This window comes from Pseudochaenichthys georgianus, chromosome 15 (assembly GCF_902827115.2).
Source record: "Pseudochaenichthys georgianus chromosome 15, fPseGeo1.2, whole genome shotgun sequence".
In the NCBI taxonomy this organism is placed as follows: domain Eukaryota; kingdom Metazoa; phylum Chordata; class Actinopteri; order Perciformes; family Channichthyidae; genus Pseudochaenichthys; species Pseudochaenichthys georgianus.
Genome location: NC_047517.1, coordinates 1,139,367 through 1,158,047, shown reverse-complemented (window position 1 = coordinate 1,158,047; position 18,681 = coordinate 1,139,367). Strand labels below are relative to the sequence as shown.

Here is an 18,681-nt window from a genome sequence, read left to right as displayed (position 1 = left end):
ATAAGCAGTAGTGCCTATAAACACACTTTATAAAGTCAGGCAACACTAACCAGGCTTCGTGTGATTCTGTTTATTTGTGCCTTACTTTGACCATCCGTTCGCTGTTATCGATCATTGTGGAGAGAGGCAGACGTGTTGTTTTGTATTATTGCAGCTATCGGATGCAAGTAGTCAGTTTAGCTTCGGTTGCTATGCTAACATCACCCGTTTTATACCAGAGACACTTTCATAACAGCGTTGTGATACCAAACAGTGTCAATTCAGACTGACACACATTCACTTAGGCTAAGGGGAACTGGGGATATGCATCAGCTGCTTGTGTGAGTCGGACAGTGAATACTTTAGAGCGGCCGCTGCAGTGCGAGCTAACGGGAGCTAACGGGAGAATAAACTCCCGTGGAAGAGCAGCCAGCACTGCAGCGGTCGGTACATGCTGCAGAAACACATTAATAAACAATGAACCACGGCACTCTGGAGAAAAGTATAAGGTTGGAGAAGTCGTTATTCAATTTATTCTGGCTTCGTGTGATTAAAAGCAACACGATCATCGACCCGACGCAGTTGTTGTTGTTGTGAGCGCCGTAATGGCTGCCGTTGGATGGCAAAATCAGCGATGTAAACGGTGACGTCATGACGCAGCAAGGGCAGCTCTGGGGCGCCAGTGGGCGGTGTACACAGAGCGGGAGCTGAAAAGGGAAACCGGAGCTGAAGCAGAAAAGCTCCCGCTCGGAGCTAGAAACTGAAAAGCGCTGGGCTGAAGTCGAATAGTCCATTTAGCTTAGGAACCTTCCTAAAGGAGTGAAATGACCCGGAAGTCCCTCAGTGGCAGCCATGATAAGTGCCGTTCGAATTCTCTAGAATGATGAGAATGATAGGAAAGGAGGTTTCAAACTTCCTTTATAACCTCCTTTAGCTTAGGAACCACTGGACCTCCCTAACTGACAGGAGAAGCGAAAATGCTGCCCCACAATGCCTTGCAGCCGCAGCATTTGCTGTCACTCAACAGTCGGCCGTTCACGGAAAAAAAAAAGGTTATGACGGAGAAATGATATCATGAAAGTTACGGTGCTTATTAAGCATTTTAAAACATAGGTGGTAAGTAGCCAAAGTGCTTTGTTTTGAACGTTCATCAGTATTATAATCAAAGAGAGAAATATGAACGTTACTTTTTTACTGAAATGATCAAATAAAGTCGACATTTCAGTCTTTACTGAGCTGTGTGGGGTTTGTTCAACTTCTAAAAGATGTTTGAATGGTGATATACACAGTGATAGATGTTAAGGACTAACGTTTATAATAAATACATCTGTATTGATTTTTAAGATCTTTAGTTCATACAATCATACGTATTGGGATCATTTGTATTAATGTGGACCGGAGGGAGAGGGTGACGAGCATACGTTTCACTTTCCTTTTTTATTTCAATCCCAACTTTGGTCCTGAAGAATATGTTTCTCTGTTGTCCACGTTCATAAAGCAAAGCAGCAGCATCAGAGCACGGAGCAGAGTCTCTAGATGAGTCCCTCGTTCTTATTAAACATCCATGTTGTAGTCCGCTGTATAGAAAAACTGGTTTCCATAGTTTCCCCACAGCAGCAGACGCACACAATGACGTCCGCTGGCGCATCATAAACACGTCGGATAGTGAAAGTGCATTCGGATTCTCTAAAGTACCGCAGTCTCTTCTCCTAAGTCCTTTTTAATTCTCCTATCCACTATCCCTTAACCCCGTGACGTTTCACTCAGAGGTCAAGGAATAGACGATAGGGTTAGAACTTAGGAGCTGGTTTTTAAACTATCCGACTGCAGCCCTGGTGTGAAAGCCGCATGAGACACGATTACGCTGACGTCACTTCGTCTTCTTCTTCTCTGGATTTACTGGCAGGCCGCAAAAACCACTTCACGGCGAGTACAACAAAAAAACGAGAGAAGAAGAACTACACGGGGGAGGGGGTATAAAGCCCACCCGCTGTATGAGGCATTTGTTTACTTTCAGACCTCAGACATGATGGAGTTCAATGAGCTTGTTGTCTTTGTGCTCATGTTATACAGCTTTGTAACTGGGTTATTGCAGCCAACTAGGGATTTGACCCACGCGTCGGATGCTGTAAGTGCAATGCTGGTTCGGAGTCGAAGGCGTACCATAACTAGTATTTCAACCGCAAAGGCTGGCACTCACTCGTCCTGCAGGGTGTTGTGGATGCTAGGGGCCTCTTTTAGAGTGTCTTTGTTGGCTTACCAGGTAGCATGCATGATAGCAGAGTGTTCAGCATGTCCTCACTGGTTAGTTTTGTGGATAGGGGTGGTCTACTTCCTCATGGTAACAAGGAATATTGGGGGACATGATGTGGGTTACTATATTCTTGGTGACTCAGCCTACCCCCTGCAAAGATGGCTGATGAAACCTTTCCAGGACAATGGAAGGCTTTGTACAGTGCATTTGGTTCTCTCTTTTATTGACCACATTCAAGACAGGCACAATTACAATAGTGCAGACACACCTTTGTGCAAAGACAATATGTCAGTATCAAAACAGTGTGGCGATATAATAACAAACTGCCAGGTGTCATATGCACATTAAATAGGCTCAGCAGTTAACACACCTTTATTATATATCCTCCTGAGAGGAACTCGTAACTAACTCCTAAGATGTTCCCTTACTATAATTAATTAAAATATTGAACTCACAACACTGGTAATTACAAACTTAACCATTTCTCTTTCAATAAATAGTGCTTGTGTTGATGGACGCCGTTTTGAAATACAATGAAATTATCTATTTCAAAGCCACATTGTGGGTGGGACACAACTAAGCTTCGCCAGTTTATAACCGATGAAACATGCATGGTATCAGAATAATCACTTACATGTGATTTATAGGATGCTACACAGGTCACTGTAAAGATAGTGTCAGAGGAGAAATAAGATACATTATCTGTTAAATCGCCCATGGAGGTTATCTTTTATTTATCAGCAGCAGATCAATAGTGTCAGTATCAAAACATAACACTGGCACATACAATAGGTAGGCTCAGCAGACAGACCGTGGTGCAAAGTTAAAGTGTCACGTGATTATCTACTAAATAGTGAATTCAGCATCAACTTCACCTGATGAAGTTCAAAACAATGTAACAGACACACCTTAGTGCAAGTTTTGGCTAGACTAGTTTGACTGAAATGTTCTATAATCTGATGACTAAACAAAGACTAAAATAATTAGTTTTCTTTTGACTAAAATAAGACTAAAATGCTCAGACTTTAGTCGACTAAAACTTGACTAAATAAAAACAGGATGAAGGTGACTAAATATGACTAAACTAAAAAGGAAATTTAATACAGGACTAAGACTAAAACTAAATTAAAAAATAGCTGACGAAATTAACACTACTGAAAGCAATGAAAAGAAAAAATACTTATAGTTTACATGATTACCCAAATGATTTGTTTGCAACTTATAGTTTTATTTTTTAAATTAAATTAATTTAGCTTGATTCAGTTTTTTTTCTCCTCTTAAACTCTTCGTTTTGCTTGATTCTGAGAAAGTGTTGCTTTATCTTTATGACAAACAATAACTAATCGGCATCTCTAGGTCGTCCTCAGGCGAGCCCTCCATCGTCGCTTCCAGTCATCCCGGTTCTCCATACATCTGGCCAGTTCATTGGTACTTTGTGCTCCTGCGTCGTTCTTGAGTACGTCCATGTTTGTGCGGGACGTCCTCGTGACCGATGCCCGTGTGTTGGTTCCCACAGCACCAATTTGCCGGCTGGCAGCTCTTGGTGCCTTTGGCGATGTCCCGCTAGTCTCATTCTCCTGGCTGCAAATTTTCTCGCTCACCCTTGGTATTCCCTCGTAACAGGATGTTGTTGGTTACATGTACACTCTTGCTGATGTTAAGTACTGCTCGCAACATTCTGGTGTAGCATCCGTCTAGAGACTTTTGCAGGGTTGGCTTCAGGGTCCAGCATTCACTGGCATAGAGGAGAACAGACTCTACCGTTGCATAGAAGAAGCTGAGTTTGATTTGGAGTTCCGTACACCGGTCATGCCGTTCAGGGCCCTCCATGCAAGTGCCTTCCTCACCTTAAGATCTTGCTCGGTTGAGTTGACCCATGAGCCCAGGTACTTGAAGTCCTTGACTTCTTTAAGCACAGTGCCTTCTGTTGTTGTCAGAGGTGGATGTTCCTGTAAGATGTTATAGGTAATAACCTCAGTTTTCTTGGTGTTTAGCCTGCAAACCTTGGCACACTCTGACTCCACTCTGTGCAGGAGTTCCTGTGCTTGCTCCACGCTTTCGGAGAGCAGGCTGATGTCGTCCGCATAGTCCAGGTCTGTCAGGACTACTGTGGGGTGTCGTCTCGACCTCCTTGGTGTTAGAGTGAAGCCGAGATCCTGCTCTCGTCCACTTATGGCCATAAATCCATAATTGTACTTAAACATCTGAAACATAGTGAGAGTTCCTGCTATTGGACTGAGTGGGTTAAAGCTGCACTAAAAGCAGTGGTGTAAAGGAACTAAGTACATTTACTCAAGTACTGTAAATGTTTTGTTACTTTGTACTTCTACTCCACAACAATTCAGAGGTAAATGGTGTACTTTTACTGCACTACATTTATTTTGTACCTTTAGCTACTTTGCAGATTTGGATTAATGATGTGAAATATAAACAACTCATAAATCAGACTTTAGTTCCACCTGGAAGAAATTCACAAGCAGAGATGTAAAAAGTACTCAGATCTTGTATTTAAGTAAAAGAAGAAGTAGCAGAGTGTAGGAATACTCTGTTACAAGTAAAAGCTCTTAATTCATAATGTTACTCAAGTAAAAGTACATACGATTTAGCATCAAAATATAAAGTAGTCATTGTGCAGAGTGGTCCATCTCAGAATAATATATATGATATGTTTTATAATGATTGATCATTAAAGTGTTCTCAAAGCTGGTAAAGGTGCAGCTAGTTTGAATGGCTTTGTAGACTGCAGGGTAGCTGGTGGAGGTGCAGCTAGTCTGAAGTACTTTGTAGACTGCAGGGTAGCTGGTAAATGTGCAGCTAGTCTGAAGTACTTTGTAGACTGCAGGGTAGCTGGTGGATTTACTCCAGGTGGAACTAAAGTCTGATTCAACACTTGATTATATTTCACATCATTCATCCACATCTGTGAAGTAACTAAAGATATGAAATAATTGTAGTGTAGTAGAAGTGCAAAGTAGCAACAAATTAAAATACTCAAGTAAAGTACAAATATCTCAAAGTTGTACTTAAGAACAGTATAGTTAATGTACTTAGTTACTTCCCACCTCTGTTCACAAGCTACCCTGCAGTATACAAAGTCATTACAACTAGCTGCACCTTTACCAGCTTTGATAACACTTTAATGATCAATAAAAACATATGAATATATCATATATATTATTCTGAAATGGACCAATCTGCACAATGACTACTTTTATTGTTGACACTTTAAGTATATTTTGACGCTATACTTTTCAGGACTTGTTCTTGTAACAGAGTATTCCTACACTATGGTCCTTTCTACTTTTACCCAAGTACAAGATGAGTAACACCTCTGACTTAAAGCTGCAAGTAGCTCTACGGGGGTTTTACATTGACAAGCAATCGCCTATTAACGACTTCGAAAGGCATTTATTTGTATTTCCGAGCCGGTCTTGAATGCAGCAGTGCTCCTGTAGTGTCGGTGTGCTCGCGGAGGAGTTCAGTGTGAGCTGCCGCCGCTGGCTGCCGGCGCTTCATCCCTCAGTGAAGGACTACTGTCTCATTCTACGCTGCTATCCTCCAGACAAGCTTTATTCTCTATCCCAATACATTTCTCTCCATGGGGGACTTCACAGATTCAACAATGAGCAGTTTGAGGACGTATAAGGAACCATTTGGTAAGTAAATATTCAAGTGTCTTCGTATGATGTCTACATATTAGGTAGCGTACGGACGGTGCGTTACAGTGTTAACGGTTTTATTCAAACCCTTTAAAATATTCATTTGTTTTAAATCATTAGTTAATGTTGCAACACTGACATAAAGGATTCCTAAATTAATCTTATCATGCTTTATTATTGTTTTTGTTGTACTTACACAAATACTCATCGTAAGCTTAGGATATATTTAAAAAAATATCTTCGTCATAATAATGTGCACAGTTTGTTAAGGGAAACACAGCAAGTGTTTCCCGGTCATTTGTCTGCCTCCACAATATAAAAAGTCCCTCACTGTAATAATGGAAACACCGTTACTTTTGGCCCAGTTTACCTATTTATAAAGGAGTGATCTTCATCCTGAGAAATGAATGATATGCACATGACTCACTTACAAACCAACTTTCTCAGTTGTCTTAAGAAGTTAAAAGTGAGAACTCTATTACAAAACCTTCTAATATCTAAATATAGTCACGACATTAAATGTAAAATACACATGCAGATGTGTTTTGTTCTCATAATGTGATCATAGAATGTGTATCCTCCTTAGCTCATCAAATTCTACAAGCTACTACAGACCCCCTGACCTGTAGCTGCAGTCAGACACGCTTTATACAGCATTAGTAAGTGATTAACAACCTTACATGAAGACATTAGTTACAACCTTCTGCCATTGCCTATTCAGTGATTCATATGATTCAACACATGTATTCATGATGAATTATTGTACACAACATTCACTTTCATTACCCACTCTCCATTGGCCTGTTGTTGTTGATACACACTGTCATCCCCTCACCATCCATGATTCCCTACTAGAACACCTCTAAACTAATCCAGCATGTGGACTTAGGGCTGTTGCAATGTTTCAACTGGAGATACAATATGGTTTGGTTTTTACTTCAATTCATTTCACAATGAAAATGTTACATCAGCAGAAAACATATAGTACAGCATGCCGTGTTAAGATAAGATATACTTTGATAATTGATCCCAAATTGGGGATTTTTTTCGTTACAGCCTCATGTAAAACAAAGTATTGCACATAATTATAAATAAAAAGGAGTATAAAGAAACAATTATACAATATTATAAACATCTCAAAATAGAAGATGAAACAGAAACTAAAAGAGTGAAAATATTCAAGTTGACCATAAAGATACAAATCTGTAAACTATCTGACAAATAAAACACTATTGAAAGACCAAATTACAGCTAACACAATATATGTTTACATTTAGTGTGCAAGCTGAGCTTTGTCTACATAAGCCACAGCAGCAATGTGGGCTCCTAGTGAGCCAATCAGATGTCACGTCTGTTCTGACCTCTACCTGACCTTTCCAGTGTCTGGAAACTGTTGAACTTCTCTGAAATAGCTTTGTGCTCCAGGTCTAGGGTTTGACTAATATTGGTTCTTATTGGCTGATACTCATAGAGATATTTTTGAAGTTGATCTATTCGCTGACAGGAGTATCTTCTTTAGGCTTTAAGTGTTTTTAGAAGTTAAACAAACGTCAGGGATTAGGATGATCGGGGAACACAGGTTTGGGTTTTGATCTCCAGCCATGATGGACCCAAACCTTCAAACTCGTCCCTGCACCCAATCAATTAAACATTGACTTTAATGAAATGTATTATGTCAACAGGTTCCACGTAATTGTATTAGGTTAGTTGAAAGCAATAATATTATAACCTGTTATTTTTCTTATTTTAAATGAATCACTTAGCTTTCAACTAACCTAATATAGCTATGTGAAATCTGTTTACATAATACATTTATTGGAAAAAAAACTCAAACATTGACTTTAATTAAATGTATTATGTAAAGCAGGGGTGGCCCGGGGGCCAAATCCAGCCCGTGACTTCATTTTCTGTGGCCCCACAAGAGCTTGCAAAGAATATTATGTTTATTATACGGTTACATGGTAATTTACATAGCAGGGTTTCCCACACAGACTTTACAAAGTGTTATTCGCGACTCGCGAGCCATTTAGGTTTAATTTTTGTATCCGTCCGCAAGCACGACAGCATCTGCGATCTCTCGCTCTACCCCTCGCTATCGCGTGAAGGGTCTGCTTTATGTGCCCCGCACAGTAACCCCGCTGCGAGGCGAACAGTTGAGTGCTCACTAGCGCACCTCACCCCCTCCCCGTTCATAAAGTCAAGACCCCCTCAAAAGGTCCGGTTTATTTCATTTTAAGGATGCGCACCAAGCACCATCTCCAGGTGCTCCTTTGAGAACCAGGGCAAAAAAGTGATGTGCACCCCTGGTTATTACCCTATCTGATAATAATCCAATGCAGAGGCAATAATGTAATACAATACATTTTGTTATATATATATTTATATATGTTTATAGTCTTAAAGTTACAACCGGCCCTTTGAGTGCAGCCTAATGCTGATGTGGCCAGCGATTAAATTGAGTTTGACACCCCTGATGTAAACAGATTTGACATAACTATATTAGGTTAGTTGAAAGCAATCATTTTACGTTTGAAAATAGAAAATTGAAGTTGAGTGAAAATGATATATTTAATTCAAGTCAACGTTTCCGTTGTTTCAGTGTAGGAAGCTGTGCGCAGTCAATGCATGCAGCAATTATTTGTCAAGGAATAATTTTAGCGTGTAGTTCCCCCAAACGGTCATGTTTATATTTCTCTAGTTGTTTCCAGTCTTCTCGCTAAGCTAACCAGCGGCAGGCTCTGTGATGAGCCCACGGAGATGAGATTGATATCAGGCTTCATGTCGTTTGCAGTAAGGAAGTGCACGTGAAGTGCACGCGTTTCCCCTAGGGCAGAGCTAGCACTGCTTTTGTTCTGTATACTGTTCATTAAGCTTTGCAGTCATTATTTTCACAATATTACTTGTGTCACTCCGATCAGTAAGAAACATCCAGTTATTGTTAGGAGATGTATTATTATTATTATTATTATTAACAGCTCAAAGAAAGAGTATTATCCCAGGCTCCTCCTGAGCAGGTCGGGGACACACAGTGAGAGACACTGAGCACCCTGTGTCAGTGATGCTACACATGCAGCAGATTGTGTGTGTGTGTGTGTGGTGTGTGTGTGTGTGGTGTGTGTGTGTGTGTGTGTGTGGTGTGGGTGTGTGTGTGTGTGTGGGTGTGTGTGTGTGTGGTGTGGTGTGGTGGTGTGTGTGTGTGTGTGTGTGTGTGAGAGGTGGTGTGGGTGGTGAGTGTGTGTGTGTGTGAGAGAGCGGGTGTGTGTGAGCGTGTGCGTGTGTGTGTGTGTGGTGAGCGTGTGTGTGAGAGTGTGTGTGTGTGGTGGTGTGTGTGAGAGAGTGGTGCGTGGTGTGTGTGTGAGTGCGTGTGTGGTGAGTGCGTGTGTGTGTGTGGTGTGTGTGTGTGAGGTGGTGAGTGGTGTGTGTGGTGTGAGCGTGGTGTGTGTGAGCGTGCGTTGTGTGTGTGTGTGGTGTGTGTGTGGTGGTGTGTGTGTGTGCGTGTGTGTGTGTGTGGGTGTGTGTGTGGTGTGTGTGTGTGCGTGTGTGTGTGTGTGTGTGTGTGTGTGTGTGGCTGCTCTCAGTCTAGACCTGGCTCAGGTATTGGCATGCCGCTCAGCCAGCAGCCCACTATAGGCTGCGTAGACGCTGTGCTGCACTTCAGAGGAAACATGGGTGGTCAAAACGGAGAAAAGCCGTGTTCACCTGTGTGGAATTATGGCCCATAGCGATGCATTATGATGTGGTTTGTATTTCATCTCTTGAACTGCATCCAGAGCGTGCAGCTACATGCCGCTGCATTCCCAGAGAGAGAAACAATGCTGATCCGGGCTCCACTCACACCTGATCATTGTAACTGAGTGCTAATGCTTAATATACTACACTTTAAGGGGATACCACCCATGGGTGCAATGTTCACTTATCTACTGGAAGGCTTGCGGTTCTGAGCAATGCCATTTCAAGCTTAAAACATTGTTGAACACTTTTTGAAGTGCATATAAGGACTCTTTTAGATGAGTTTATAATACGAATAGTTCACAAAGTCACATTCCTAGCCTGAGGTGTCGTGTGCTGAGAAGAAGCTTACACGGTATAAACCTTTGAGTCCATTCAAAAAAGGCAAAGGCAACTATTGTTTATCATTTCATAATGCTAAATGTGTTCAACATGTAGTAAACTGAACACATTTGTTTGCTGTTGTTAAAAAGACACTGAAGACATCACACAATACTCAATTGTATTTAACAAATCAAACAGTTTATTGACTTACAGTGAATATAAATGATTAGCAAGTCATAATAATGAAATGTATTGGTTAGCAGCAGCCCTAAAGTGTTTGCTTCTACAGTATGTACCGATATCTCAAATCCGTGTTCTGTACTGATTCACTTTGGAAATCTAGGTAACTCAATTCAAAGATTTCATTTTCTTCATGGAGTTTTTATTCTGAGAAGCTGAAAGCTGACCCAGCAGCTGTTGCCCATGGGACGGATGAAACCCCTGCTGACGGGCATGGAGAGGTCATTGTTCATAGTTCAGCTAGTCCTAAGTGGACCAGAGCCGTGCGAGCTCCACGCCTGACTGAAGCTCTTCGGAAAGTGGGGAGCAATAATATTCAAATCTATTTGTAGTTCATTTGTCTGAAATGGAAATCTTAGTTCCTCAAACATCTCTGCCACTCACCCCTACGGCCAGATATTTCCATTGTTGTGCAGGACAAATATAAGAGGGTGCTTTTAATGGAAGCTGAAGCAGGATGAGACTCAAATGGAGTGTGGCGTTCTGCAGCCAGCTATGAATGATTAACTAGAGTTTAATATTGAGCACAGAAGTCGAGCGGCTGAAAGCAGCAGTGACATCGTGTCCCTGTGTGGGCCGGTCTGCTGCCGTGGTGACGGGACGCACGCAGACGGACACCTCCTGTTGCTGCTGTGGAACCCTTCATTCCACCGTCACGTAGAGGTGGCGTACTGACAGGAAGTGGCGCACTGTCGGTGTGTGTGTGTGTGTGTGTGTGTGTGTGTGTGTGTGTGTGTGTGTGTGTGTGTGTGTGTGTGTGTGTGGTGTGTGTGTGTGTGTGTGTGTGTGTGTGTGTGTGTGTGTGTGTGTGTGTGTGTGTGTGTGTGTGTGTGTGTGTGTGTGTGTGTGTGTGTGTGTGTGTGTGTGTGTGTGTGTGCGCTCTGAGGGAACAGCTCTCTGGAGGCTGTGTGGAGGACACATCCTTCTTACACCTGATCACTTAATCCTTGTTCGAGCTTCCCATGTGAAGTACACTTCCTCGTCATAGAGGGTAACCCAAGAAAGGCCAGAAGACTTCTTTATGTGTAGGCCTGTGGAAACAAAGGCTTCACAGTGCCGCAGACTGACGAAGGCCCACATGGCCCGGTCCAGGTGTTTGTGCTGCCCTCCCAACTCATCCGGGAACGTGCTTGTTAGAAATATTCCTTTCCCTGCTGAGAGGATTTCATTAAAGACATGTCGCTTCTGAACAGCTTTTCATTGTTTTTGAGAAGCTGTTTTGCTTCTATCAGGGATGAAGTGGAGGGGAAACATACCAGAAGTCACTTTTTATTTGGTATGACTCGGCTGGATGGAAATATATAAAGCATCTTCCGTTTACCTCCTTTAAATTATAATGATGTGTCAATACCACCTATTTTGACTTCCTTCATTAGCATGTCCATCTTGGTCATACTCACACACCGGAACACACTGGTTGCCTGGAGGATGTGGCTTTGTGGGCATCTGCAGATGATGATTTGGTGATATGTAGGAAGTGGATAGAACGAGGTGATATCATACATTAAGCATGCTTCTCCTCTCTGTGACAGACATCATCAGCTCTGAGCCTGTGGAGGACATCGACACCACCAGCTTCGTGGCAGAGTTTGTAAGTTTCTTTATGTCTTCCTCGTGTTTGTTTAACTGGCTCATGGTCTTGACTTGTCTTCCGTCCAGTTTGCTTTGCGCTCATTTCTCCGTGTCCTACCTCAGAAAGCAGAGTCTAACAGTAATCTGCTTACAAGTGCACCACAGCAGAACACACTGTGCTGTGACTGCTGCGCCCCAGGCTGACTGGAGAACAGGTTTCAGCAGGCTGTCTCCTCTCTTTGCACACAGTCCTTTTCTTCCACAGCACATCTTGATGCTGCCTCAGTCTTAACACACTGCAAGTAAACATCCCAGAAAAGGCTTCACAGAGAAGACCACGGTCTACTTTGCTGAGGTTTCTCTCTTAACTGTTCACCTCTCATACGATGTTGTCTGCTCTTGTTTCTCCCACAGTCCCTGGAGGCCAATTATCCCGTGCAGGCGACCGATCCTAATGGTAAATAAGTCAAACCAATGGTCCAGTTAAATGATGGTCATAGTATTTATATGTATATGCTGTGACTTCTGAAATAAAAGGCAGATTCACCAGCACAAACAAATAAAGGCATGGCAAAAAAGATAGGATGGATGGAGGGACCTGAAGTTGAACTTAAAGGTGGGGTATGTCATTTATTTCAGAAACACTTGTTGTTATATTCCATGCAATGCTCTCAACATCCCGATAGCAATGAATATCTGAAGTGCTTTGACAACAAATACATAAAAACATGTCATCATTGGAAGCCGTGGCGCTGTAAAAAGCACGACCAATCATCTGAGCCGGCTAAAGTAACTGGATGGCCTACCTGCCTGTCAGCCTTCCATCTGTGCACACACTGATCTCGTGCCCTCATTGGTCATGTGCGCGTTCCTGTGTGTTGGAGGAGGGACTCTGGAAGGAAGTGGCAGATTTTCTCCGGCTGTGTATTTTCAAATTCTAGCGCACTCGAGCCGGTTCCTCCAAAATTACCCGCCCCACCTTTAAGTAGCTCAGGATACATCTTGAATAATGTGTTTCCAGAGCACTTACTCCATCAGGACATCCGTGTGTCTATTAGTTTCAGCTGCGACTTGGCAGTCATTGTGAAGTTGCTGTCGATGAAACAGATGTTACTGTAAAGCCCATCAAGAACAGCGGACATGTAGCACACTGAGCCACTGAAAGGCTTCTGATGTGAAACATGTTACGCTTCGTTCATGAGAGCTGATCCTAGTGCTTCGCCTGCATGGCCCAAACAAACTATTTTAACATTCAACATTTAAATCCAAAATTACATTAGGTAATTACAATTGAAATAGAAAATGTGACACTATGCTTGACATGGAGGCAGTGTATACTTTGCAAGCGATACTAACTGAAATAGGAACAAAAAACCTGTTAAACCATGGGAATGTACAATACATATTTAACTGTCTTCTGTTATACACTACCAGTCAACAGTTTGGACACACCTTCTCATTCCAAGTTTTTTAATTATTTAAATGTTTTCTATATTGTAGATTTACTGAAGACATCACAACTATAAGAGAACACATATGGAATGATCTAGTTAACAAAAAAGTGTTAAAAAAAAAATCCTAGATTCTTCAAAGTAGCCGCTACTGCAGAATGCTGTGGTAGCCATGCACAGATTCACCAGCAAAGCCCCCCCCACACTTCCTCCTCCATGCTTCACGGGGGAACCACACATGCCGTCCGCTCACCTTCTCTGCGTCTCACAAAGACACGGCGGTTGGAACCAAAAATCTCAAATGTGGACTCATCAGACCAAGTACAGATTACACTGATCTAATGTCCATGCTTTGTGTTTCTTGGCCCAAACAATTCTCTTCTTCTTGTAGTCCATCCTCAGTAGTGGACCTTTGCAGCGACTGGACCATGAAGGCCTGATTCACGCAGTCCCCTCTGAACAGTGGACGCTGACATGTGTCTGCTACTTGAGCTCTGTGATCCTTGATGTGGGCTCGAGGCTGAGGTGCTTTCTGAGGCTGGTACTCTTCTGTAACCATCCTCTGAGCAGAGGTAACTCTTGCTCTTCCTTTCCCGGGGGGTCCTCATGAGAGCCAGTCTCATAGCGTTCCATGGTTTTTGCGACTGCACTTGAGGATACATTCAAAGTTCTTGACATGTTCCGGATCGACTGGCCTTCATTTCTTAAAGTGACGATGGACGGTCGCTTCTCTTCACTGAGTTGAGTGGTTCTTGCCATAATATGGATTACAACAGTATCAAATAGGGCTTTCCACTGTCCTACCTCTGCACAACACAGCTGATGGCCTCAAACACATTCAGAAGGCAAGTCATTCCTCTCATGGACTCTTGACAAGGCACACGTGTTCATAGAAAACCATTCCAGGTGACGACCTCATGAAGCTGACTGAGAGAAGCCAAGCGTGTGCAAAGCTGTCATCAAGGCAAAACAGCGCTACTCTGAAGAATCTCAAATATAAATCATAATCATATTCAACACTTTTTGGTTAACTAGATAATTCCATGTGTTCTTTCATAGTTTTGATGTCTTCAGTATTCATCTACAAAGTAGAAACAAATTCAAATAAACATAAACCATTGAATGAAAAGGTGTTTCCAAACTTGTGACTGGTGAAATACGTGCGTGTATGTGAAATACTGTTCAAGTATATGTGTTTTTAAGACAAGTCTTCTGTCTGTCAGCCTATTCTCTTTAACGCCACATCTCAGAGGAGCCTTTGAGGGAATCTCTTTACATTTGGCTCAAACGTCCACATGGACTACAGGAAGAATGAATTGATTAGCTATTGGTGGTCAAAGGTTAAAGTCACATTTCTATAAGGTTTAATATGACATTCAAATGTAACAGGATAAGAGGATGAAGCAAAGACATTTTAGACAGACATGGATGCAAAGACACTTGACTGCTTTGTGGGGTGACACTGGTAGTTTATGGGAATAAACTAATGTCAGTGATGTGTCTCCAGCAGATGCTGTGACCCTCCACCTGACCTCCATGACCTCTGGATACCTGAGCCCCTCCTCAGACAGAATACGACAGGTCCGTATGAACACCTTTAATGCACAACCTGTCAGGGTACCATGAATACTTGATCGTCATCTTTCACAGAAACTTCCTTTGAAAAAGAAAAGTAACAGAAGTCAGTCTATGTGCGGGGGACCGGTACTATACATTTCTATCCCTAAAGGTTGGGGTACTTCCCAGGTTCACTATCCTGGCAACTGGACCACAAGGTTAGCAGTGGGAACAGAGAAGAGCATTAGATCATTCCAGTCTGTCCAATCCTCAGCAGAGAAATGCATGCATCCCTCCAGGCGAGTGTCCTGATTCTGTGCGTGGAGCCTTGATGTTCGTCAGGGTGCAATGTGTGTTCTGTTGAGACTTGTTTAACTGGCAGAAGTCAATGAAAACACATCAGGTCCACAGCGTGAGGCTCAACACACACCTGCAGCACAGAACAGACCCAATGTCGAGTGACGTGTTGGGGAGTGACGGATTACCATTAACCACATTACGTAATCAGCATACAAAGAAAAGGTAACTGTATGCAATTACAATAGTAAATAAGTAGTTCCGATTACGCTTACATTTTTTTTAAATAGAGATGACTAGCAGGATGACGGTGTTACAAAACATTTTGAAATAAAGATGAATATATTACAGGTAGAAGTACTGAATAAATTGTCTTTTAGGTTTATATTTAGGCTACTTTAATTCTTCTTTATTTTAAATACATTTGTTTTGTAATTCAGTAAATGGGCACCTGATTTATTCAACAAAAATACAGTCTATGCTTTTGATGAATGTATGAAGTTCAAACAGCCTTTGTAAGCTTTACTGTTACTACATTTTACATCTTGGTTACTGATTACATTGTTGACGAATAACTAGTTCTTGTAACGGATTACATTTGTAAAGTAACCCTCCCTCCCCTGGTGACGTGAGAACAGCTGGTCTGTGGATCAGAAGGAGTTCCACAGTGTGTTTAACTTCACTATCGTGCACTTCAGAGCTGTGTACTGCACAGTGTTTGGCTCGACAGGTTCTCCCCCATTGGCTCGGCTGTGGCCCACAAGCTGTTCCATTAAACCTGACTACTAAACAGTAAGAGTAGTACCAGAGGAGATGGTGAATGGAATGAAAGCCAAAGAGAACTATCACGAGTTGTTCAGTAAACCCACACAATCCTATGATCGTGGGCTAACCCTGTCACTCTCAATACAACATGCAATTATGTATTATCCGTTTCCTTTCATACCCAATTTTATAATCACTCTCCATCTTTCAGATTAACGGACAAATGGTGGCGTATTTACTGATAAATATTCCATTGTTGTCTTGTTTCATGTAAACCCATACAGTATGTCATGAGAATACTGAGCAATCGAGCAGGGTTCATCCTGTCAGACTGTGCTGAGGGATAAATGTGTCACTGTTACAGCAAGCTCCGTGTTCCGTGTAAGATCTCAGAGCTTTAGAAACATAACCGTCCCTAATGTAGAACAGGGTCTTTGGCTTCGCCTCATTTGTTATGAATGAAACGTGAAACAGTCAAAACATTGGAACATGTTGGAGTTCAATCATTTGTAATAATACAGTTCAGTTCCATCCCTTTCTTTGACAATCACTTTTTGTTTGTCTGCCTAGATCCTGAACAACTCGAGCTGGAAAGCGTGTTGTGTTTCTATGACAACCAGGAACTATGCATTTCCATGTAGTTCATATCAAACGTTCATATCAAACAAAGTGTTAAATACTGTGATTTTCCTCCTGTTTCCGTATATTCTAAAACATAGCCAACTTAGGCATTATCAAACCATCCAATACATGATCAGTCACACAGTACAAGGTTGTCATTGTGTTCATGTGTTGCCATGTTTGACTTTGTGCAGCTGTCTTTATATTGGATGTGATGTCATGATGTATCTTTCTTTGTGTTGTAGCCAGTTCAAGATGGAGTCGAGGAATGCACCTGCCCAACATCTACTTCACCAGGTACACACATTCACATTAGATAGGAACATCAGGACTAAAGCCACTCACTGGGAGATCCATGGCGCTTTTTCTCCTAAAGAAAGACTTTGCAATTCCACAGTTGTTGACTGCTTGAAAGAATACTTATGCCTGCTATGACAGAGGTGGGAGAAGTACCCAGATCTTGTACTTGAGTAAAAGTAGAAGTACCAGAGTGTAGGAATACTCTGTTACAAGTAAAAGTACACCATTTACCTCTGAACTGTAGTGGAGTAGAAGTACAAAGTAGCAAAATTGAAATACTCTAGTAAGTACAAGTCTCTCAACATTTAAAGTGTACTCAAGTACTTGAGTAAATGTACTTAGTTACTTTACACCACTGCCAAATAATGAGATCATTACTCTAATTAGCGATGTGAAATTGCAGTGGGGCAACAGATAATGTGTTGCTGGCACCTTTGGCATTACATTGTAGGATTATTGATATATAATAACAACATGAACCAAATCATCATGCATACTCCAGAATGATATGACTGAACACATCAATCAGCACGACTATAACCACCTTGTGCATCTGCCACTTGCCCAATTTGAAACATTGCCTCTGAATAGGAAGGTGTTGATATGGCTGCACCTGACAAATGTTAACATTAACAATATGTATTGTGAAAGTTGACAATATTGACACGTGGGGGATGTGGAGAAGGGTCAGAGTGTGCCCCTTGGAATCTTTTGCAATGAAGGCTTTCTCTAACTCAATGTTCCTTGTCTCTGAGCGTAGACTTCCCCAAAGAGCTGCAGTTACTGCACAGCCCTTGTGAAAAGTGCTGCTGCCCGGCCCCCCCTCCCAAGATAAGTGACCTCATGAACGACAAAGACCTCCTGGATCTACTGCGGCTCAAGCTGGATCCGAACCACTGCACCATCAAAAACTGGAAGAACTTTGCTAGTCGCTGGGGGATGAGCTACGATGAACTGACCCTGCTGGAGCACCGGACCCAGGGCTCCCTGTCTCACAGCCCCACCCAGGAGTTCCTGCTGCGCTACAACCAGAAGCCTGTCACGGAGCTCTCGGAGCTCTGCCGCCTGTACCAGCGCATCGACGTGCTGCGGCTGCTGCAGCGCTGGATGGAGAAGGACTGGCCCTCGCGCTGGCAACAGGCGCATTAGCCCGTGGGATTTCCTCTTCTTTCTCATATCTGTTATCATTAGTAACTTTAGCAAGTGATCTTAAGAATCTTGAGAATGATTAAAAAGTGCCTGTGGAGAATGTCAGCTGCGATGAGGAACCTCTGGATCCTACAGACAGTACAGCACTTGGCTTTTGGAACATGTGTTGCTGTGTCCGCAGCAGGGCCAATCAGGCTGTTGCTCTGTAGAGTGCACCACACATGTGGTCAGACTGGTGATCCCCAATGTCTTCCTTTAGCGATATCATCGTATCAAATGTGTTCATACTTTGCTTTAAATTAAAACTCATATACAACTTACATTCCCAACATTATCACAGTTATTATACTTGTGTGCTTGTAAGCAAAGGTTAGCGTGCTAACAAACCAATTTCAGATGGTGAACACAAATAAATAAATAAAAGTAAATATTATCGCTGCTAAACAGATAGCATGTTAGCATGCTGAAGTTAGCACTGAGCTCAAAGCCTGTTGTGCCTCAGTGCAGCCTCAACGAGAAGCTGCCGCTGAGCACTCTGTGTGTCTGGCTGTATGTGTCTACATACACTCAGAAGGAATGGCAGAGTATTTATTGTGTATCAAATATGTTGTTCTTTGGAAATAACACTGTTAACGCGAACTGTGTCACAACCTTTGAGAAATAATCGTATGGGCTCTGTCTCGTTTACCGTTATTCCATTGGTGGAATGTGAACGGTTTCTCTACGATTGAAAAGTTGTATTACTCGCATCAATAATTATTATTATTTCATAGATGTCATCCTA

The 18,681-nt window shown here is 42.2% G+C and overlaps 1 protein-coding gene across 3 annotated transcripts; it reads left to right on the top strand.

Moving 5' to 3' along the window:
* The first annotated feature begins 1,927 nt into the window (after nt 1–1,927).
* edaradd (EDAR-associated death domain) lies at nt 1,928–18,217 on the top strand. Of its 3 annotated transcripts, XM_034101290.2 has the most exons (7): nt 1,928–2,107; nt 5,848–5,889; nt 11,718–11,776; nt 12,172–12,214; nt 14,716–14,789; nt 16,694–16,745; nt 17,509–18,217. In XM_034101290.2, the coding sequence occupies exons 2-7, from the start codon at nt 5,856–5,858 to the stop codon at nt 17,895–17,897; spliced, it is 651 nt and encodes a 216-aa protein (XP_033957181.1). In that variant the 5' UTR covers nt 1,928–2,107; nt 5,848–5,855; the 3' UTR covers nt 17,898–18,217. The 3 variants fall into 3 exon arrangements, with proteins under 3 accessions (XP_033957181.1, XP_033957180.1, XP_033957179.1); XM_034101289.2 differs by lacking the exon at nt 1,928–2,107 and having other exon boundaries at nt 3,586–5,889; nt 14,719–14,789; XM_034101288.2 differs by lacking the exon at nt 1,928–2,107 and having other exon boundaries at nt 3,586–5,889.
* Nucleotides 18,218–18,681: the final 464 nt, after the last annotated feature.

Bases quoted from the DNA above. Each gene is read 5' to 3' on its own strand.
- edaradd (XM_034101288.2), top strand. From the start codon at position 5,832: ATGGGGGACTTCACAGATTCAACAATGAGCAGTTTGAGGACGTATAAG. The intron at 14,790-16,693 runs GTCCGTATGAAC...TTTGTGTTGTAG, and splicing joins CCTCAGACAGAATACGACAG to CCAGTTCAAGATGGAGTCGA. The intron at 16,746-17,508 runs GTACACACATTC...CTCTGAGCGTAG, and splicing joins CCCAACATCTACTTCACCAG to ACTTCCCCAAAGAGCTGCAG.